Raw genomic sequence first — 23,413 nt, 5'->3', positions numbered from 1 at the left:
TTTTTTTTTTTTTTTTTTTTTTTTTTTTTTTTTTTTTTTTTTTAAAGGTTGTTCGAGTTGTTGTGGGCTTGACCAAGTTGTTCGTAATGATTTTAAATTATTTGGGTTGGGTTCGGCCTAGTTCCCTTTTAGTGAACTTGGACTTCTTTGACTTTGGGCCCAACCTATTACCTAGCCCAACCTAAATTGATCAAACTATGTTATGGAGTGATTCTAACGTTGAGTTTAAAAATAAATTTTCTATATTGCAGATATTAATTATCGAGGTAAATTCAAATTATTATTTTTTTTTTTAAAGATTTAAAGGTCTTGTTTTTCAATTAGATTGAATTTTTAGTATATTCAATCTCTCTCCTCTCTCGCCTCATTTTCCTTACTCTCTTGTTTCCTCTTTCGTAGTCTCCGACAAGGTAGCTTCTAGTTCGAGTGTGACATCATCAGGTCTCCATGAGCTACATCTACAACTTCGACATGGGTTCCATGCTCGATTAGCATGAACTTTTTGCGATTTTTAACAAATAGTAGTTTGCACTTAGGTTTCAACTCCTCTGATACCACTTATCACAATCGTACTTTTAATGGCAGCAGACTTGCGATTGTGCGGCACTCACTTTCCAGTGACAAGTGAGCTAAGCCAATTCGTTCTTGCGTCGCTTACGGCCAAGCGACGTATGCTCGAGCCTTTGGCCTCGGTTTTAAGAGAAGGTTTTAGAAAACAAGGGCAAAGAGAGATTTTTGAAAGAGATGTTATATAAGTAAGCAAGAGAGAAATAACAACGACTCACAGTATATAACTTTGGGTAGGGAGAAAGAAGTTGACAACTTAGAGTTGCATTCTTATACACTACAGAACACATTGTGTTCATAGATATAATCATTACAAGCAAATCAATCATTCACGAGTTATTCATAATTACAACTAGGCCAAGCTTTCGTTTTACCCTACCCAACCCGACCCGTGTACATCCTAATCCACGTCCCCATCTATGTTTAAACAATAGGGAGAAATCTCTCCTCGCTCCCTCCCCATTCTCGAACGAAACTTCTAGGACATCTTTAAATCTTAAAATGATATATTTTTTTGTCGAAAAATTTATTCAAATAACTAAATTTAAGATTTATTAAAAGTACATCGACTCAATTTACATTAACATCGAATGAAACACAAGCATCGAGACGAAAATAGTATTTCCAAAAAAAAAAAAAAAAAAAAAAAAAAAAAAAAAAAAAAAAAAAAAAAACNCTCATAAGTTACCTTAACTCAAGCACAAGGTTAAATTCAAACCATGGTTAGTTTCATGAAGTTGATTATAAATAAAGGGGGGGGAAGTGTTCTTAGTGTCTTCTTCCCCTTCCTCAAAACCCTAAAATCCATAATTTTTGATTTTGGGTTTAAAAACTAAAAACTTCCCATCTTCGAACCCATCTTTTTCGAAGAACCCCATAAAAATACCCTTAAAAAAGGGGGGAAAATGGCCAAATGAGAGAGAAAAACAAGCTAAATCTAGCGAGGAGCTTTAAAGGATGTGGAGGGCGGTAGAGTAGTGGTTGTAGTAGTAGTAGTAATCGTAGTAGTCGTAGTAGAAGAAGACACTGTTGCGTAGAAAACGCTCCCTTCCAAAACAATCATATTACTAACTGGTACGTTTTTTTTTTTTTCTCTCTTTTTCTCTTCCAATCACCATTAAAAATGGCGGTATATTCTTCATTTTCGTATACATTTCTCTGTATTTCTTCATAATCTTCGAATTCTAGCCTCTCGTGGTCAATGATGCGTTCACCTTCGCTTTCTCTCTCTCTCTTTTGAATAATGACATTTCAATTTATCTGCAAATATGACGCTATTGGCGGGATGGATGAATATTTAACTTTTTGATTTTGAAAACGCCATAGATCAATTTCGTTTTCCCGCCAAAACTCTGATCGTCTTACCCAATCGCTGATTCTCAACGTGTGTGTTCTTTTTTCATCTATTTGATTTGTTTGTGGTCTTCGTAGCTTAGTGTGATTTTTGTTTTGTCTCGCGAAAATGGAACCAGGGTGTTTGCGTTTGATTTTTAGGGTTTGAGTTCCGATTGATGGCAGGATCTTGGATGATAGCTGATGGTTCTGAATTAGATTACGAAGGTGCTGCGAAGAAGATTGAACGAAGGGGGTGTTTGTTAGATTTTGGATTCATTTTAATAGGTTGTGAACTTTGGGATGTTACGAGAATTGAAACAAGTCTGCTGAGTTCATTAAACTCAGTAAGAGATTCTCGATTAGTAGAAGGGAGCTGAGTTCATGAGTAGAGCTACCGATTAGGAATTGCTGTATGAAAAATCAGCAAAAGGAGTGGTAGTGTCTCGCAATGGTTGAGAATTGGGTTGAAACCCAAAGGAAACGGCAGTCATGTTGTCAGAGGAGTTCATGAATTATGTTGCCTTTGATGAAAATTCAATTTCAGATTTTTCCAAGAGAATACTCGCTATGAAGAGTGATAAGATGAAGAGTGGGGATGTATTTCCTCGCAGAAGCAAGAAACTCAAGGATATTAATCATTGCAACAATGAAACTGAGGATATAAAAATTATTGATCTACGTTTAGTCAAGGAACCGAATTTTACCCCGGAGAGAAAGGAGGAACCAATGTTGGGATTGCTTAATTGGCTTAAAGGGATTGCAAGAAACCCGTGTGATCCTTCAGTATGTTCATTACCCGAAAAGTCGAAATGGAAATCATATGGAAATGAAGAGATTTGGAAACAAGTTTTGCTGGTTCGAGAGGAAATGTTTGTGAAACGACAAGTTGATTCAAGTAGCGAACAATCTCTGGTGCAGGTACTTTACATAAATCCTCGAGTTGTTTATATTACGTCTTTGTCCATATATAGTTGTCAATCCACATGAAAGGTTAATAACAAAACTGTCTATATCTGTGCTCATATGAAGTCCTGTGCGTTCTGATTGTTTCATGATAAAGTTGATAGTGGTAATTTTCAGGCTGCTTTAATCTTTTATTGTTCTTCATATCGTTTTGATTAGTATATGTTTACATCTTAAACAATGTTCTGTTAGTTGTAAACTGCAAAGATCCTCATTGTGAAAGCCAATATGGATCATTGATAGTGTTATGAGCCTCTTTAGTTTTTAGGAACTTTTGCAGTGTCCTTGTGTGTATACAAAGCTGAGGAACCCTTCCTATCAATTCTGAATAAGATTTATCTCCTTGTGAAGATACTTTGAGTATTAGCTGCTTAGAACTGTGGTTCCTTTATTAAGAAGAAGATGAAACTATTTAAGATATTGATTTCATTTATCTTAGTTTTGTTGGCTTCATGGGCTATTTTCGATTTTTTATCTGCATCAAGGGTGTGTTTGGAGATGTCCTTAAAAGTATAAAAAATGCCTTGAGAACACTTTTTAGGTTGGTTGATGATAGCAATGTTACGAGGATTGAGATCCCACATCAGTTGGAGAAGGGAACAAAGCATTATTGGTAAGGGTGTGGAATCCTGTCTCTAGCAGATCCCACATCGGTTGGAGAGGGGAACGAAGCATTTTTTTATAAGAGTATGGAAACCTCTATATAGTAGATGTTTTTTTAAAATCTTGAGGGGAAGTTCGGAAGGGAAAGCCCAAAGATGACAATATTTGCTAGCTGTTGTCATTTGCTAGCGGTGGGCTTGAACTGTTACAAATAGTATTAGAGCTAGACACCGGGCAGTGTGTCAGTGAAGATATTGGGTCTTGAAGGGGGGTAGATTGTGAGATCTCATGTCGGTTGAGAGGGGAACGAAACATTCTTTATAAAGGTATGAAATCCTCCTCTTAGCAAACGTGTTTAAACAGGGAGGGCGAGGAAGGGAGAAGTTGGGCATTATTAGAGCTTGAGAGTGATATCAAGATGGGAGGGGTCTGAAGTACCTGAGACACTTTTAAAATGGTAAGATTGTCCAAAAAAGTAAATACATAATCTTGACCAAATAAAACATCAAACTATTACTATAAACTATAAATGGCTAAATTAATAAAACTACCTTTAACTTTGCACTTTATCTTAAAAAAATATCCTTAAATTTTCAAAAGTTTCAATAATAATCTTAAAACTTTAAAAAACATCTAAACAATACTCTTAAATAAATAAATAAAAACATCTAAAATACTCTTAAACTAAAAAAAAAAAAAAAAAAAAAAAAAAAAAAAAAAAAAAAAAAAAAAAAAAAAAAAAAAAAAANAACTTTTTTAAAAACTAAAAAATACTTTTATTGTTAGTATATAGACGGAACCGTTAGTACCACATTACAATAATACTCATGAACTATCAAAGGTAACGTTAATACCCTTAAGCTTTTTTAACAAATTTATTAGTATGTAGGCAGAAATTGTTTATTTGTCCCTCCCATTTTTTTCTCTCATCAACTTCAACTTATGGCTTGACAATTTCTTATCTCTCTTTTTTTTATTTTAATACTCTCTTAATTCCCTTATTTCATTCTTTAATATTTATAATCTTTCCCATTTCTCTCTCTCTCTTTTTTTTTTTTTTTTTTCTCTTCATAAATATTAAAACTTGAAATAGAAAGGAGCATTTCCAAACATACCTTTTATAAATTTCAATACATAATTTGTGTTCAAAGTTGGTTCTTTGTCCAAACTCTAAATTTTAAAACAATGGGCTATTTGGAGTGCAGATCAATCATAATAAAAAGAAAATTAATTTTTTTTCTAAATGGTACATTTGAATGTTTATGGGTATCTAAGAATTGTGATATGTTCTGTCCATGCCGTGGCAATGGTAATTTTTATATAAATGTTACTCTTGAATGTTTATAGGTATCTTTGAATCATGATACATTCTGTCCATGCAGTGGTTATGGTAAGGTATTTTTGAGACAAAATACAAAATTTTATGGGTATTTTTATTAATTTAGCCATTAGATATGGAACTCTGTGTAGTAGTTTACCAACAAAAATCATAAATGGATGATTAAATCATTATATTTTTTAAACTCAGAAATTTCTGTTTTTATCCTTGTTAATTTTGGCAGTGTATTTAAGTTAAGTCTCAGGTGATATTTGTAGACATAATACTAAATTTGATAGATACACAATACATACCTTTTGTGTCATGTAGGAGTTGTATTGCATACATCATAGAAATTAATATATTTGAATTAATTTGATTACTTTCCTGTTCACCTCATCTTCCCTATTTGCAGAGAAATCAGAGGATGCATCCTTGTATGTACGACGACGATACGGTTCCGATTTACAATCTTAGGAAGAGATTAAGCTTTGAGAAGAAGGATCTTTCTCAAGAACCTGTCTCTAAAACAAGTGATTCCTCACCTACAGATTCATCAGATGATTACAAGCCCGTTCCTCTGGGGTCAGATTACCAAGCTCAAGTACCAGAATGGAATGGTGTGATATCCGAAAGCGATTTAAAGTGGTTGGGAACCCAGGAATGGCCCATGAAGAAAGGAAGGAACCGATATCTAGTCGAACGGGATCCCATTGGGAGAGGAAGGCGAGACCCTTGTGGGTGCTTCGACGCCAACTCGGTTGGTTGTGTCAAATTTCATGTTACTGAGAAAAGACACAAAGTGAAGCTGGAGTTGGGCAATGCGTTCCTCCAATGGAGATTTGATAAGATGGGGGAAGATGTTACATTTTCGTGGACTGCTGACGATGAGAAAAAGTTTGAGGACATCGTGACATCGAACCCTCCGTCCCTCGGGATTTCTTTTTGGGATGAGATCATTGAGTCATTTCCTTCTAGGAGCAAGGCGGATCTTGTTTGCTACTACTATAATGTCTTTCTTTTACGTCGTAGAGGACACCAAAATCGGGTTACACCAAATGAAATCGACAGTGATGAAGAGTCGGAATCTGGAATTGTAACCAATGGACTTCGAAACGAAGTGCATAATTCATCTGACTCCATTTTCTACTCACCCAAGAAGCCACGGTAAGCTTGAGACATCACTCGAAAATGATTTTTTGACGAGTACCGATGTTGATTCTGATTTGGAAATATGCATTTTTTGATAAATAATTTTAGTTGAGTGGGAAAGGGAAATTTTTTTGTGACCTTACATGGAAAGGTGCAGTTGTAGCCTGTGAAAAATGGTAGCTAAGGGGACGGGGACGGGGATGGGGACGGGGACAAGGACGAGGACGTCGTGATTTACTGAGTCATTGTTACGAAAACAAGCTGAATTTTGAGGCTCGAGCAATTTTGATTTTGGGTTATGCTGCTCCGTTTCAATCAAATTGAAGGGTTGATGAATTGTTTTGCCCGCTTTTGTGTACTAGAAATGAGAAGGATATTAGTCACAAGGCTCTCTTAAGCGAGACAAATAGATTGGAGAGATGTTATTTGGTTCGATCCAAAAGTTTCATCCATGTATTGAAGAGATGTTATTTTGTTCGATCCAAAAGTTTGATCCATGTATATTTCTTTGGTCACGTACGTATCACGGTCATGGTTAAAATTACACTTTGAATAGTTAATAGTTCATAATACCTCTGATTTGTCAATTATAGTTCATAATGTCTGATTTATCAATTCATCTTTGGCTTTGCCATCCTCTATTAGTACGTTGTCTTTGCCTCCCATTTTATTTAGGTGTTAACCTTTTATTTAGGTAGAAGGTGATAAATTGATAAATTAATTCCGGATTGATCTATAAATTTTGATTTTGAGTTTTATAAGTTTTATCATTAGCGTTTGGTGAAGTAAATTCTGACCAAATTCTATAAAACTAAACTAGAATTTAACGTAAATGAAAATTGAAAAATTGAAAATTAAAATAAGAGAAGGAATGGAAAAAAAAATGTAAATAAATAAATCAAGTTTAGGAGACAAATTAAGTAGAAATTAAGTTTAGGAGACGAAAATGGAGAAAAGTGACCACTGTTGAATGATGAAAGTCCCACATCGACTAATTTAGAGAATGATCATGAGTTTATAAGTGAGGAATACTAACTCCATTGGTACGAGGCCTTTCAGGGAAACCCAAAACAAAGTCATGAGAGCTTGTACTCAAAATGGATAATATCATACCATTGTAGAGAGTCGTGTTCGTCTAGACAAAAAAAAAATTGAACTTATTTAGTGGAGGTGAAAAATTAAAAAAGAAATTAAATAGAAAATAATTTGATGAAACATAAAATAAATTAGAAAATTGAGTGTTTTCTTTTAACTGAATTATTCAAATTTATTTTAATAATTCTAAAATTAAATTTTGTATTGATTATATGAGAATATTAGTTCATCACTCAAATTTATTGCAAATCTACCATTTTTAGCCTATTATTTAGAAATTTATAAAAATTATTGTCCATTCAACTTTTTGTATTAACTAAACTTTATAATTAAAAAAAATTATTAAGAAAATAAGAATAAATATACTATTTAATTTTTTAAAAATCATTTGTGACTAAAAAATAAAATCTTTAAATTTTAAATAATATCATACTATAAAAAAATATAATATCATACTAAATAAAAATTGAAAATCCTTTCGAAAATTTAAAAATTAAATAAACACATTGAATAAAAATGGAGGGATTTTTTTTTTTTTTTTTTTTTTTTTTTTTTTTNCAATATATATAAAATTTTAAACAACACAAAATGAACTAAACATTCATCGAACATAAGATTGGATAAAATTTTATTGTTCACACTGGAAACGATTGGATTCAGCTTTAGTCAACTGAGACGGGCTGCATGTTCTCAGCTTCTTTCCTCAGTTCTTGGAACAGCACAGACGACAAATATCTCTCCCCAAAACTTGGATGAATTGTCTGAAAACGCAACCAAATTAACAGTTTATTCCAACTTCTTTTGTCGAGATTCGATCATCTTTACCGATGTTAGACGAACACAACTCTCCACAATGGTATGATATTGTCCACTTTGAGCATAAGCTCTCATAGCTTTGCTCTGGGCTTCCCCAAAAGGCCTCATACCAATGGAGTTAGTATTACTCGCTTATAAACCCATGATCTTCTCTAAATTAGCGGATGTGGGACTTTCATAATCCAACAACCGAAACACTTGAAACACTCTAGAGATTGTTTAAGAGTGTAGAACTTTTCTTACCACAATAAGTTTGCCTTTGTTTTCGGGTAATCTCGCAAGCCTGAGCGCAGCGACCGTATTGGCCCCGGACGATATCCCGACCTGAACAGACAACAAAAATGAAGCTCAAATCTTAAACCGAAAGAAAAAGAAGATGATTCTGTAAGATGAAAAGGTAAAAAAAAAAAATTGGTGTTTGTTCTTTTACCATTAGTCCTTCCTTCACAGCCAGTTCCCTAGCCATATTTACAGCATCTTCACTGCTTACCTGGCAAGTAAATTTGTTTGAGATGTGTAAATTTGTAATCTAATCTTTAGGAGGTAAAAAATATGTGAAGAAGGTAAAAACTTACTTCAAGAACTTTATCCATTACATCCATATCCAATATATCTGGCTTGAATCCAACCCCATTGCCTGTAATATGATGAGGACCTAATCCAATTCATAACACCAGGCCCCATTAGTTTTCTGTAACCACTGAGGTAGCAATCAAAGAAGATTAATGAGAGCTATCAAGAATCTGCTATTAACCTATCACAAACGAAGCATGGACACGACATGGGTCACATGTCGTTTCCACAAGTTTTAGAACATAGACGCGTTGAGAATTCCAAGCCCACCGCTAGTAGATATTGTCCTCTTTGGGCTTTCCCTTCTAGGTTTCCCCTCACGGTTTTAAACGCGTCTACTAGGGAGAGGTTTCCACATCCTTATAAGAAATGTTTCATTCTCCTCTCCAACCAACATGGGATCTCACAATCCACCCCCCTTGGGGCCCAACATCCTCGTTGGCACACCGCCCAGTGTCTAGATCTAATACGATTTGTAATGTGGGATCTCACAATTCTCCAACTAATATGGGATCTCACAATCCACCCCATTTGGGGCCTACCGTCCTCATTGGCACACCGCCCAGTGTGATCTAATGCGATTTGTAACAGTCAAAGCCCACTGCTAGTAGATATTGTCCTCTTTGGGCTTTTTCTTTCGGGCTTTCCCTCAAGGTTTTAAAACACGTCTGCTAGGAAGAGGTTTCCACATCCTTATAAGGAAGGCAAACATCCTTACAAGGAAGGCTTCATTCTCCACTCCAACCAATGTGGGATCTCACAATCCACTCTCCTTGGGGTCCAGTGTCCTCATTGGCACACCGCCCAGTGTCTAGCTCTGATACCATTTGTAACAGCCCAAGCACACCGCTAATAGATATTGTTCTATTTGAGCTTTCCCTTATGGGCTTCCCCTCAAAGTTTTAAAACGCGTCCGCTAGGGAGAGGTTTCCACGCCCTTATAAGGAATGTTTCGTTCTCCTCTCCAACCAACGTGGGATCACATCTCGTTTTGTTATGAGCTTTTAGTCAAGATATTTCTTCACAAACAAGTTTGATATATTTCACTCTCATTATCTTATTTCCAAACTAAAACATCCAAGCAGGGCATTCTAATCATACCTGGTTTACCACCATTCAGTACATTACTTTCAGCAGGCTCCACTCCATAAATCTTCAGTAAAGAGACAGAATATGAACCATTGGTAAGGCATTGTAATCCAGAAGTTCATAACAACATAATCACAAACCTTAACATTGGGATTTCGAGATTTCAGATACTGTCCCACTCCAGAGACAGTCCCTCCACTGCCTATTCCCATTACAAAAATGTCAACTTGTCCATTTGTGTCCTCCCATATCTCAGGGCCAGTCGTATCAAAATGCACCTGTTTGATCATTTAAAAAAAAAAAACCATCTTCAGGGCAATTAGATATCTACCAACGACGTCTTTTGATCGAGCGAGGTATCTTGTTTTCGAAAAACTGCATAGAAATTAGCTAAGAAAAATGGATTTTAATTAGGAACCTGAGTATTGGCAGGGTTTGAGAACTGTTGGAGCATGAAGCCATCAGGTGTTGATTCCAAAAGATCATAAGCCTTTTTGACAGTACCTCCCATGCCTTTAGTAGGGTCAGTGACAATCAACTCAGCTCCAAATGCTCTCATTGTAACTCTTCTTTCCAAGCTTGTATAAGAAGGCATGGTCAGAACCATTTTGTAGCCTTTCATGGTAGCCATAAAGGCCATACTAATTCCCATGTTTCCCGACGTTGGCTCGATCAAAGTCGTCTAGACATCGAAAACCGGAGTTTCAAAAGTTGAGAAAAGAAGATTTTTGTTGTTAAATCTTGCAGCCTAAGAGTTTGATCAATCTGACCTTTCCAGGAGTAATCAAACCTTTCTTTTCGGCATCGGCGATCATCGCGAAAGCCGGTCTAAGGATGATGAAAGGAAACAGAAGAGATTACAAAATGAATGAGAACAGAATGAATTGTAAGAAGAGAGATTGGGAGTACCTGTCTTTGATGCTGGAAGTAGGCTGCATCATTTCTTGCTTCACAGCTACATAACCTCCACACCCCTCACTGACTTTGTTAAGATATACAATTGGAGTTTTCCCAATCAGCTGAAAATAATATAAACATTAATCTTTTAAATTTTTTTTAAAAATTACTCTTTTTCTTTCTCCATCTTCCTTTCAGTATTATTTGTTGGATGATGGAAGTCCCGCATCGACTAATTTAGGGAATGATCATCGGTTTATAAGTGAGGAATACTAACTCTATTGGTATGAAGCAAAGCCACAAGAGCTTATCATAAACCAGAAGCAAACAATTAAATATTAAAAATAAAATAAAAATTTCTCTGGTGATTCGTGTCCTCATCATAAAAAATAAATTCCTTATTTTTCCCTTCCCAAAAAAAATAAATAAAAACAAATAAACCCTTTTGGCAACTAATTTCTAAGTTTTATTATTATTATTAGGTCTTCGTATTTTCCAATTAAAAGGTATTTTTTCCAAAATATTTTATTTTATTTTTCAAAAATAATTATTTTAGTCTCTAGCTTCCTATATATATATATGCTAAATTAATTATAAATATTTTCTTAATTTTATATTTTATTTGAAAAATAATTTTAAACTTTCAAAAACTTAATAATACCCTTAAATTTAAAATATCATTTAACTTTTAAAAAATAATTAAAAAATATCTTGGAATACTCTATTTTTAAACAATGTATTTAAATTAATTTAGCTTATTATTATGTTTTATAGAATTCCTTTTAAACTATAGTTAATAAGATTCTTTTTTACAATTATCTAATTTCAATGACTATTTTATTTATTTATTTTTAATGTATTTTAAAAAAATAAAAATAAAATAAATAATTATACTGTAAGTTACACCTCTCTTTCTGAGCAACCCTAAAAATTTCACAGCAGTTATTTTATTTTATTAAGAAAATTATTTTTTCATCCATATCTTTTCATTTAGGTGTGTACATGGTCCGGGTTGGTCGGGTTGGGGAATTTTTTTTACCCAACCCAAAAGTTCGGATTTGTTGGATTGATAACCCAACCCAACCCGAAATTTTTCACAACCCAACCCTCTATTTTCGATTGGATTTGGGTTGGGTCTGAGTTGAGTTATCATTTTTTTTATTGTGATATAATAATGTTACAATATATTTTTAAATTATATATACATATATAAATATTGTTTTTAGGAAACAATATCCTAATTAATAAACATCAAAGAAATTAAAATTAATAAAAATGACTCGGGTCTGGACATAAATGTTGTTCGACTCAGTATCACTCTGACAAACTCATTAGTATAAGGAAATTCTTAATATATTTTAATTTGGCTTGGGTAAACACGAAGGTTTTGCCCATGAACCCAAAACTGAACCGATTCAGTTCGGGTTTAGAAAAATGAACCCAACCTTACCCGAAATGCTAATCCAACCCAACCCTTATAGTTCGGGTTAGGTTGGTCCGGGTTTCCGAGTTTTCTGGTTTTCAGGTTGAATGTACACCCCTATTCTCGTTCCTGATTGCTATCAGAAAAATCCAGAACTGAAGAAGGAAGAAATGGAGAAAGCATAATCGAAGTTCATCGGAAGCGTATGAAGCAGTTGGAAGAAAAACAAGAATCGGAATCGAAAGGGATCGAGAAACTCACATGAGCAGCATCTCGTCTGATGCTTGTTCCAGGAAGATCCTTCGGCAGATCTCTGAGTCTCTGAGCAAAAGAAGAAGAATCTTGAACCGTTTGAGTGGAGAATAGTTTCCTCATCGACGAACAAGCGCCGGATGAAATCGCCGCCCTCTGCTTCATCAAACTCCTCGACGCGGCGCTCGCCATTGATGTGGATTGCTGGAATCTGCTTCTTTGAGAAATTGGAAGAAGTAGAGCCCTAGAGAGATGGAAAATTACAGAGAGGAGATGAAATTAGAGGAAGAAATTGGGAGTGATGCTCGCCAATGGCTTCTTCCGCCTTTTGTACTCGATATCCTTCCTTTCGCTCTCATTTGCCGCCCCTGCCTTATATTTTTTATTTTATTTTATTAATTTAATTTATTAGTATTTTTGTTGTATATATTTTTTTTNTTATTTATAAAATTATTTATAAAACTAAAAAATAAAGCAGCGGATTCAGTAGCCCGAGCTGCAACAAGGGCTCGGTGTCATTATATTAATAAAAAATAGCTCGGGATATGTTAACAAATTGGTCTATTACAAAAACGATTGTCGAGACCAACTTACGAATAGATTTACCATCCAACTGTACTTTACATTTGAAATTATTATTGAAATTAAGAATATTTAATAATTCTAACGTATATAAATGAATTTCAATTAAGAATATTTAATATTTCGAACGTATATAAATTTTATTACATTTTGATTATTAATTTAATATATATATGATAAATAAGTATGTTTTTTTTTAATAATTGAAAAAAAAAAATCAGACAATTCAATCCAATCAACCTAAAAATAAAAGGGTTGGGTTGTGAATTTTATTTGGTTGGTTCGGGTCACAAATCCAATCAGCTGTGTAACATGAGATTGAAGTATAAGTTCAGTTCTTGAATCCATTCTTAACTTTTTTATATTGTGTACGATAAATCACTCGACCGATGAGTTTTTTATAAATGACTAATTATACCCTTTGTCGAGGTAATTAGCAATTATTTGACATTTTTAAAATTTATAGATATTTTGAGACAGGTTTCTAGCCAATAAAATATTAATTATAAATGACTAATGGTACCCTTTGTTCATTTTTTCACTCCGTAATTATTGGACAAAAAAAAAATATATTTCTTAAAATATATTGAAAGTTAAAGATGTCTACGGGATAGAGACGGAGAAGTCCCTCATCCCCATTCTCGTCCCCTATTATATTATTTATTTTTACAAAATCAACATTTTATTTACGTGGAGGAATTTTTTAAATAACATGTTATAAAAAATTTAATAGAATGTTGAATATAATTTCTAAATTCAAATTTGGATGAAAATTTAAAATGCATCTTTCTTAATATAAAGTTTCAATCATTAACTATAGGTTATAATTTTGGTAAATTAATAAGATTATATAGATAAAATATAATATAAGAACAAAACTTATAAAATGACGTTTTTAAATAATAATAATAATAATAATAATATTTATTATTATTCATCGAATTATTGACATTTGGGTTTCAAACTTTAGTGAAAGGAATCTTAAGGTGGGAGATACATGCACGGGAAAAGTGGGCCCTACGGGGCCTATGATGAATTTCCACGTGGCCGCTGTCCCTCCATTTTATTTGTTTTGTCGTCTTCTTATTGTTTTAATCAAATTTTAAATCAACAAATGTGGACTTTTCAGTTTTTTTAATAAATAAATTATATCGTTAAAATTGAATAAAATATTGATGGAAATTTCAAAAATATATTTTATATGATTTATTAATTAAAATATATGGCTTAATCAGTCGAACTATATCAATCGGTGAATATATTAAATTTTATTCGTAAATATTATTTATATAACGCTAAATTAATAAGTATATCTTTAAATTTTGTATTTTATTTTTAAAAAAAATTAAAAAAATATCAATTTTTTAAGAATTTTTTAAAATATTTTATTTATTTTTTAAAATATACATATTTAAAATAAAAATGAAATGGGAACCGTGCCCATTGAGGAACTCGATTAAATTAATTCAAAAAGGTTTTTTTTTTTTTTTTTCAAATTTAAAAAATATATATTATTTAAAAGAAAATAATTCTCATTCAATGTATGTGAGACGTGAGGGGCGGCTGGCGGCTGAACTCCAACGGTCAAAAAGAGTCTAATATGGTTTGACTTGTAAAATTTGATTGGGGGATTTATTCATTTATCAAATAAATTATGATACAAATTATTTTTATATATTAAATTAAATTAAATTTAAGTGAGCTATTTATTGAATATGTTTATAATATATGCGAGAATTTTTTATAATTTAGGTAAATATATTGAAACTTAAATATTTATTATTATTTTTTTTAAGTAATGATTTTTACTCTATGAGATGCAAAATTAATATTTTTCAATTAAAATATATAAAAATATTTCATATTACTTTGTTTAAATAATTAAAATAATCTGTTTTTTTTTTTTTTGTTCAATTATTTTATTCATAGAAAAAAGTTAGATTAAATATTTTTATATTAATTTTCTTGAGAAATTAAGGATGTGAAAAATAATATTGTTTGATGAAGAATTATTTTATGCTAATAAAATATTTTACACTAAAATATATTATATTAAAATGATTTAAAATAATGCATAATAATTACTTTTCCTACCAACTATCATCATTCCCAAATGCAATTGGTGGATCCCAAATTAGGGTGGTGGAGGTTTAAATAAACAATTATTTTTAATTATTTAATTTTATACCACATAATTGATGAAGTCCCCAAAAAAAAAAAAAAAAAAAAAAAAAAAAAAAAAAAAAAANAAATACCTCCCTGGAAGGGTGCGCTAATTTTCTGAATCTGGTACCAACGGGTATCATTCCTCCCAGATCAATGTTCTCTTTCAGACCTTTCAACCAATCGATACGACTTCGGAGGGTGGCTTTTGCTAAAACTCGAGCAATTTCTTGAAAATTTGCTTCTGATATGAAACTTTGGTTGTTCCCAATAATACGGCTCGGTAATAGATTGGTTCTTCCTCTTGTAAAGCACGTCTTGTTTGTTCTGCTCACAACAATCCAATGAGTTCTCCAAGTGAAAAAACATTACACATTTTTTTCGATAAATATTGAAATGAGCTAATTTAGTCTTTAAATTTTAAATGAACGATCGTTTTGGTTTTATATCTGATGTCATTTGATCCATTCATTAAGCAATCCCGACAAACAGCAAGAACCCGTCATTTACGGAGACAAAAATATAGGTTTTGAGAGTGCTAGAAGGGATAGAGGGGTTGGCCTTTGAGTTGAAGAATGGGCAAAGAAGCAAAGGCAAGAAAATGCATAGAAAAAGATTGAAAGAGGACCAAAGTTTCCAAATTTTGTACTTTCTTCTCTCTTCTTTTTGCCATTTTGTGGTTGTTTGTGTCTCTATTTGCATTAGAGTACAAGTTTGATTAGGATTGTTCTTTGGTTCTCACATGTCAAATTCTGTATTCTTTCCTTCTGAAAATTTTGATTAAGAATTTGCATTTTGGCACTCCGACTTCAACCTTATTTCATTTTCGTTCTTGAAAAACAATTTGAACGTTGCTTAGTAACACTTTTTTTTTTTTTGGAATGTCTTATAGATATATATATATTTTTTTTGATGTAAATGATGAAAGTAACTGATAATGTACCAAAGTATAGCCAGTTCAACTAGTTTAACGTATACTTTAACCAGAAGATTAGAGAATCGAATCTATTTAGCTTCATATGTTGAACTAAATGAAAAATAAATAAATAACCGACAATGACACAGTACTAGTTGTAATAGCCTGAGCCCACCACTAGTAAATATTACCCTCTTTAAGCTTTCCATTCCGAGCTTCCCCTCAAGGTTTTATGTCCTCTTTGAGCTTTCCCTTCCAAGCTTCTCCTCAAGGTTCTAAAACACGTCCACTGTAGAGAGGTTTCCACATCATGTTTTGTTCCCTTTTCCAAACAATGTGTGATCTCACACTAGCCTAAGAACTTTAAGGGTAAGCTTCATATTGAATTTTTTCTTTTTTCCTTTTTTACCTGTTTGTTAAACCCATGGGTTGAATTTACTTACCTAACTATTTTGGAGTTATGGTCTTACGTACGAAGTTACAACCCGAGATGTGTGATGACAAAGTTCGATAATCTACAACCTTAAATGTCAACCTTTCAAATGAACTTTGAAAAAACTCAGTCTTTCTTGAATGGATTGTTTTATTTTGTTTTTTTCTGCCAAAAAAAAAAAAAAATTGAAGCCAACGACGAGGACTAATTTTAAGATCTATCCGAAGTAAAGGATTAAATTTGGAGAACGAATTATAATCAATAGTCAAATACCTCAAAATCTCATAATCTCATAATCTCAACTGCAGTAGAGATATGAAAAGGGTAAACGAAAAGATAGTTATTTAATATGAATATCAATTCAAATTATGTAATAGATAATCAGTATTAGCATTCATATGCAAAAAGGATACATAAATATGAATTGGGAACAATGAAGTGCTTACTTGAGCTTCGTACTGAAGTCAGATAGCTGAAGAAGTTGAATCCTTTGAATCGCTGCTGCTTCCTCTCTCTCTTTCTGTGTGTTATATCCCCAGTCCACTATTAGCAGTAAAGACAAGATTAATGCTCATCAAATGAACGCCCATGTGCAGCCATTAGCAACTGAGCCAAAGCTTAAAAAATTAAGATATCAAAGCTTAGATAAATTGAAGGGGCAATTGTGAATCCTTTGTTCCTTGTTATGCATCTCCTTAGTGGATTCTTACCCAGCATCTATAACGAGTCCACCGCTAGCAGATATGTCCTCTTTGGATTTCCTCTTTCGAACTACCCCTCAAGGTTTTTAAAATGCATTTGCTAGGTAGAGGTTTCCACACCCTTATAAAGAATGTTTTGTTCTCCTCTCCAACCGATGTGAGATCTATCCAACCCCATTTGGGGCCAGCGTTCTTGCTGGCACTCGTTCCCTTATCTAATTGATGTGAATCCTTTGTTCTTGGTTATGCGTTTGCTTAGTGGATTCTTACCCTTCATCTATAACTGTAACGACCCAAGTCCATTACTAGCAAATATTGTCCTATTTGGGCTTTCCCTTTCAGGATTCTCCTCAAGGTTTTTAAAACACGTCTGCTAGGGAGAGGTTTCCACACCCTTATAAAGAATGTTTCATTCTCCTCTCCAACCGACGTGGGATCTCACAATCCACCCCCTTCGAGGCCCAGCATCCTCGCTGGCACTCGTTCCCTTATCCGATGTGAATCCTTTGTTCCTGCTTAGTGGATTCTTACCCTTCATCTATAACTATTCTCTCAAAAATACTTTAGGACGTCGAAGGATAATATGAAAGTATCATTATGTTCGAGAAAAGACTGAAAGAGGGAGAGTGGAGGTGTACCCAGATATATATTCCACGCATCTAATTCTGGCTCTTTGATGACATTCTTTAGAGTGGCCAATCGATCTTCCACAAAGCTGGCCACATTTAAAGCACATACATTCTTAGTTTTCTCTCTCTTTTGAAGGGAGAGAAGAGAAAAGAAGGAACAAAACATGTATAATGGCACTTATAAAAGGCAATGCTATTATTGATGAGTGAAAATATGAGAGATATCTTACTGCAGCTTCAATCCTTGGTGCTCAGGCATCTTTTGAAGCAGCTTTAAAACTTCTACTTTCGGACTGAAAGGAATTAATAATGTTAGTTAAGAAGAAATGAGGGGAAATATTTTCATGATATGTCAAACAAATCCAAAGAGCTAGTGAAGATTATTGATAAATCTCCGTAAGCAGAGTTACATCAAGTCTTTTTGTAGTTAATTTTGTACTCATACAAACCATTTTCTCATTAATGACTCTATTTATTCTAATTAGTAAGAACGAAATAGTCCATTGTGGTTCAACATGAAAAAAATATCAATTTGCATGAATCAAGCCTAATTGTACATTTAATTGAGTTATTTGGTAAAGTTCCAGAACATTTATGTTGAACCATGATGTTGTAGCAAATCTGGAAACAACCCTGCTGGCAATTATGCCAGAGGAATATACTAACCCCGTTCCTAGACCATATATTCTTTCGGGAGGTATGGCCACTCCTGCAAGTTCTCGTAGTAGAGCATCGGCAAATCGACCCTGCGCCAAAAAAAGAGAAGAGAAGCATATGAGATATGTGAGAAGATGCATCACTCCAAGGAAAGATACGTGGTGTTAAAGAGTCAAGTGTCAAGTGTGGATCCAACCTGCTTTGTGGTAACTATGTATATCCTTGAGCTTGCAAACTTCAGAGCATCAGAAACACCTGGATAAAATCTGTACACAATGTTATGTAGATGCAATAGCCTTCCAAATCTAAAAGTAGAAGTGATTAGTATATGATGATTCACAATATGCCAGTTTTAGTTTTGACCAAGAGTGAATGCCAACATCAGTGTCGGATATATTAAATGTCATTCGGGACTAAAAAGAACATGATTTCATTAAATAAGAGTTAAGCTTTTGGGCTAGCCTGAAGTTATTCTACAATAATGTTAAAGAAGTAATAATCGATTTTTTTTAAAAAGTAGCTAGACTAATGTATCATCCTCTTGATGAATAACAGATACATTTCTCCATAGTTAAAGCCTCAAACGTTTTCATAGTTGTCTCTCCCATGTTGTCAGCTTAATTAATTTATTTTTTTTTTATTAATTTTAAATGCTTAAAGATTCACGGCCCAAACCCACTGCTAGCAGACATTGTCCATTTTTGCCCGTTACGTATTGCCGTTCGCCTCACGGTTTTAAAACGCATATGTTAGAGAGAGGTTTCTACACTCTTATAAGGAATGCTGAGTTCCCATTTCCAACCAGTATGGGATCTCACGATCCACCCCTCTTGGGGGCTCAACGTCCTCGCTGGCACACTACTCGGTGTCTGGCTCTGGTACCATTTGCAATAGTCCAAGCCCACCGCTAGCTGATGTTGTCCGCTTTGACTCGTTACATATCACCGTAAGCCTCACGGTTTTAAAACGTGTCTATTAGGAGAGGTTTCCACACCATTATAAGGAATGCTTAGTTCCCCTCTCCAACCGCCTATCTTCTCGCTATCTTCTCGCTAAACAAAGAAGGTCAATTGGACAACGAAGTTATTGTAGCTCAAACAAAAGAAACGAAAGCTACCAAAAAGTACTCAAATTCCCATGGTGGCTTTATCCATCATTAGTTTGAAACAGGATGTCTGTTTCATTTGAAAAGATTGTCCAGAGTACCTATTTGCACCGATCCAAGTTGTTAAGTCCTCATCCATCCATTGATCTCTAACCTTTCCAAAAAGGTCTATGAGAGCATCTCTATTCTCTCCCCATTCTTCCATGATGACTGGTTTGAGGTTTGACCAATTCTCCAATATTCCTTGAACTATGAGCCCTTCTGCAACCTTTCTAATTGAAAAAATAAAATATAATGTCCGCAAAATTTCCTAAGCATGTCAATAGAACTGATATTATAAACTGAAGCAAAACTGTGGGCAAATACCCACCGAAGACTTCCTAATTGAAGGCAATCTCATCTCCAACAGCAACCTCACCAGCAACAAATTCTCATATCCAGTTTCAACCACAGGGCGGACCTACCACATTACAGGCATTAGTTATATTAACAGTATTTTTATTGAAAACTTCAGTCTGCTAATGAAATTTCTGAGGCTTCTCCCTCTTTAATACCACAAAAATGCCCCAGAAAGATTACCAGTTTCTTTGTATAATTATGAAGGGTTATAAAGTGGGGGATAGATTGGAACAAAAGCTTGGAGTTATTTCACGGCAGTTCTCTATTTTTAGTCTTAATTTCTTTTAGAAGACCTATGGCTGAAAGATTTTAAATATTAAAGATATTGCGCACTAGTTTTTTTTTCTTTTTCTTTTTTCCTTATTAAAAGTTGATGTTCAAAACTAAAAGAACAACCAAATAAAAAGAGCCAAACACAAGAAGCAAACTATGCAAAGTATTGTTGGGGAAGGCAAGGAGAGGAGTCCTACATCAACTAATTAAGGGGTTGATCATTGGTTTATAAGTAAGAAATACATCTCCATTGGTACGAGGCCCTTTGCGGAAACCAAAAGCAAAGTCATGCAAGCTTATGCTCAAAGTAGAAAATATCACACCATTGTGGAGGGTCGTGATTCTTAACATGGTATCAAATCCATGCCCTTAACTTAGCCATGTCACTAGAACCCTTAGATGTCGAACAAAGAAGTTGTGAGTCTCGAAGGTATAGTTAAAAGTGACTCAAGTGTCGAACAAAGAGTGTACTTTGTTCGAGAGCTCCGGAGAAGGAGTCAGGCCTCGATTAAGGGGAGGCTGTTCGAGGGATCAATAGGCCTCAGGGGAGACTGTATGGTGTACTTCATTCGAGGGGAGGATTATTGGGAAAGGAGTCCCACATCGTCTAATTGATGGGTTGATCATTTGTTTATATAAGAAATACATCTCCATTGGTATAAGGCCTTTTGGGGAAACCAAAAGCAAAGCCACGAGAGATTATTATCAAAGTGGTCAATATCATACCATTGTGGAGGGTCGTGATTCCTAACCAGTATGACTCCAAATCCTCTCAGAAGAAAAGGCAATTTCTATTACTATAGAAGATAGTTGATCTATGAATTGAATACAGGCTATAAGAAAACAAGGGAACTTTTTTTAAAAATCTAGAAGGCATAAAGCTATTTCAGAACAACCTTATATCTTTCGCCTGCAACTAATTAACACCAAGTCCTTGAGATACATCAGGTCGCTTAAACTCCTGCCCCCTCATTTTCTCTCGGTTATCGCCATTTTTCTTCTTCTTTTTCTCGAATGTCTTTTTCATAAGAACATATTTTACTAGTTTTTATGTTTCTCAATCTTTAAATTTGACTGAGCTATATTTAAAACACTGAAACAATGGAAAAAAAAAAATTGAATAGAACGTTTAAATTACAGAATATCTATAAACCCACTACAAAATTTGTCATGTACTTCGATGATAGAAAGATTCACAACCGTATGGGTTAAGAAAACATCCACAACCCCCAAAAAAAACATACAGATTGAAACAATTAAAGATCAATAACGACTCACTGTGTACATCTGATCCACAATCCAATTCTCCAAGCTCGAATCCACATCGTTGAACAATTCAGGCCATCTTACCTTAGCAGCCTGATAACATTCAAACAGAAGCACAAAGCACAACCAATCAACTCATGAATTACTCTTATGAAGAAAAAAAAAAACAATTCAAAGTTCTCTCTTCGATCCTCAGTCTACATTCAAACGAACGCCAGCCAATTGCAGAATAAACAAAGACATTAGGCATTCGAATACATCTAAACCTCCAATCTATCAATTTCTCAGAACCTCACATCATTGAATTGAACGAAGAATTGCCGATTGGCATAAGAGAGTGCTATCAACACAATTGCAGAATAAACAAACACATTAGGCAACCGAATACATCTAAACCTCCAATCTATCAATTTCTCAGAACCTCACATCACTGAATTGAACGAAGAATTGAACGAATAATTGCCGATTGGCATAAGAGGAGTCCTATCAACACATTTTCAGTCAAATTTTCATTCATTTTGAGAGGAACCAAAAAGGAAAAGTGAGAGAGAGGCGAACCTTAACAGCAGAAAGAGAGCTTTCTCCGCAGCTATCGCAGAGAACTCCATCGAAGTCCAAAGCGTAGAGATCCCCCATCTTCTTCCTACTTTGTTGTCAGTGATTTTCGGCTTCTCAGTTGTCAATCGCTCGGATAATAGATAGCATCTTCGAAAATTTTCTATTTATTTTCTTTTTTCTTTTCTCCTCGCTTACCCGCCATCCTAAACTACAAACTCTTTTGGTAAAAATAAAAATTTAAAATTAATAAATAACAAATTTCTTACAATTTGAAGAAATAATAGATTTCTTATTCAATTGAAGAAATAATAATGTACCATTCAAGGTCTTATTTCTCGACTCATTTAATAGCTCGTTTATGTCTAATAATGTATCGTTCGTGTCTAACAATAACTTATCTAGGTTTAAATGTATCTCGTTTTGTAGCTCGTTCAGTGGCTCATTTAGATTCAATAATGCACCGTTCAAGTTCAACAGTGGCTTATTTAAGTCCAGTTGTATCTCGTTTTGTGGCTCATTTAGATTCAATAATGCACCGTTCAAGTTCAACAGTGGCTTATTTAAGTCCAGTTGTATCTCGTTTGTGGCTCACTTAGATCTAATAATGCACCGTCTGAGTCCAATAGTACCTTATTTAAGTCCATTTGTATCTCGTTTTGTGGGTCATTCAATTGTTCATTAAGTGGTCAATTCAAGTCAAATAATAACCTCTTCATGTCCAACAATGACTTGTTCAAGTTCAGTTGTATCTCGTTTTATAGATCAATTCATATCATTAGGTCAAATAATTAGAATTTACGATACTGATATACGACTATTTGGTTCCTCTCATACTGATATACGGCTGTTTGAGTACATTTATATCATTAGGTCAAATAATTAGAATATATGTGATTTTGCAAAAGGGTCGTACAAAATTAGTGGAAAAGTTGACAACTAGTCATATCTCTCTATAGTACATTTTTGGGCAATTCAAGTTTAGACATGATTTCACCGAAAAGTTATACAAACTGAAAATACGATAATAAAACAATACAACATGGAATAACATAAATGGTTCAACGTGGCATGGGCATGCGGCTACAGACAACACGCCCTGGATGAGCATGACCGTGACACCAAGCATGTGAAAATGACATTTCGGAAATGTAAAGTGAAATAGGCCTCTAAAAAACTTACTAAATTATTTAGTTTCTTGGGGTTGTTTACCGCTAGTTTATAGTATTTTAAAGCGAGTTTCTAGTATTTTCTGGTATAATTCATTTTCAGTGAGGATCTGCACAATCTAGCGTTTATATCCCCAGATTGATGCTGACCAAATGCAATGGAGATTGTACTATAATAGGAAGATGTTGCAAATTTGATCTATAAAAGCGAAAGGGGAGCGGCTAGTTGTGTCCTCGCTTACACTGGCTCCTCTCCACCATTCATTGCAAAACTTTTCCACACAACGCTCTAGCAATGGATCACCATGTACGATATGTCCAAGTACAAACACGAACACTTGTGGAGTGACATAGAACGAGTTCAATGGTACCACTTTTCTACATGATCGTAGTCTCGAGAAGATTTTGACTTCGACATCAAAAGAAATTGATTCCTTCACTGCTTGTAAGTAACTGCATTGAGCTCCTGTAAATGCTAGAGA

General features: G+C 34.1%; 3 protein-coding genes across 4 annotated transcripts; 1 reads left to right on the top strand and 2 right to left on the bottom strand.

The window, feature by feature from the left end:
- Nucleotides 1-1,357: 1,357 nt before the first annotated feature.
- On the top strand, nucleotides 1,358-6,525 carry LOC111806535 (AT-rich interactive domain-containing protein 1). Of its 2 annotated transcripts, none has more exons than XM_023691890.1 (4): nucleotides 1,358-1,641; nucleotides 2,086-2,820; nucleotides 5,202-5,953; nucleotides 6,096-6,525. In XM_023691890.1, exons 2-4 carry the CDS (start codon nucleotides 2,392-2,394, stop codon nucleotides 6,106-6,108), a joined length of 1,194 nt encoding a protein of 397 aa, XP_023547658.1. In that variant the 5' UTR covers nucleotides 1,358-1,641; nucleotides 2,086-2,391; the 3' UTR covers nucleotides 6,109-6,525. The 2 variants fall into 2 exon arrangements, with proteins under 2 accessions (XP_023547658.1, XP_023547659.1); XM_023691891.1 differs by having other exon boundaries at nucleotides 2,040-2,820.
- A 1,097-nt stretch (nucleotides 6,526-7,622) lies between these two features.
- On the bottom strand, nucleotides 7,623-12,438 carry LOC111807524 (bifunctional L-3-cyanoalanine synthase/cysteine synthase 1, mitochondrial). Its single transcript, XM_023693271.1, has 10 exons — nucleotides 12,093-12,438; nucleotides 10,421-10,530; nucleotides 10,282-10,339; nucleotides 9,930-10,193; nucleotides 9,652-9,789; nucleotides 9,524-9,575; nucleotides 8,425-8,504; nucleotides 8,280-8,339; nucleotides 8,093-8,173; nucleotides 7,623-7,794 (listed from the first exon to the last, which is right to left on the bottom strand). The coding sequence occupies exons 1-10, from the start codon at nucleotides 12,273-12,275 to the stop codon at nucleotides 7,696-7,698; spliced, it is 1,125 nt and encodes a 374-aa protein (XP_023549039.1). The 5' UTR covers nucleotides 12,276-12,438; the 3' UTR covers nucleotides 7,623-7,695.
- Nucleotides 12,439-16,493: 4,055 nt separating this feature from the next.
- LOC111806534 lies at nucleotides 16,494-21,942 on the bottom strand. Its single transcript, XM_023691889.1, has 9 exons — nucleotides 21,766-21,942; nucleotides 21,220-21,300; nucleotides 19,640-19,729; nucleotides 19,371-19,537; nucleotides 18,361-18,430; nucleotides 18,174-18,253; nucleotides 17,738-17,800; nucleotides 17,517-17,593; nucleotides 16,494-16,720 (listed from the first exon to the last, which is right to left on the bottom strand). Exons 1-9 carry the CDS (start codon nucleotides 21,841-21,843, stop codon nucleotides 16,620-16,622), a joined length of 807 nt encoding a protein of 268 aa, XP_023547657.1. The 5' UTR covers nucleotides 21,844-21,942; the 3' UTR covers nucleotides 16,494-16,619.
- Nucleotides 21,943-23,413: the final 1,471 nt, after the last annotated feature.

Source organism: Cucurbita pepo, chromosome LG12 (assembly GCF_002806865.2).
Source record: "Cucurbita pepo subsp. pepo cultivar mu-cu-16 chromosome LG12, ASM280686v2, whole genome shotgun sequence".
In the NCBI taxonomy this organism is placed as follows: domain Eukaryota; kingdom Viridiplantae; phylum Streptophyta; class Magnoliopsida; order Cucurbitales; family Cucurbitaceae; genus Cucurbita; species Cucurbita pepo.
Note: the sequence above shows the minus strand (reverse complement) of the source record. Positions and strands in the feature narration are given on the sequence as shown.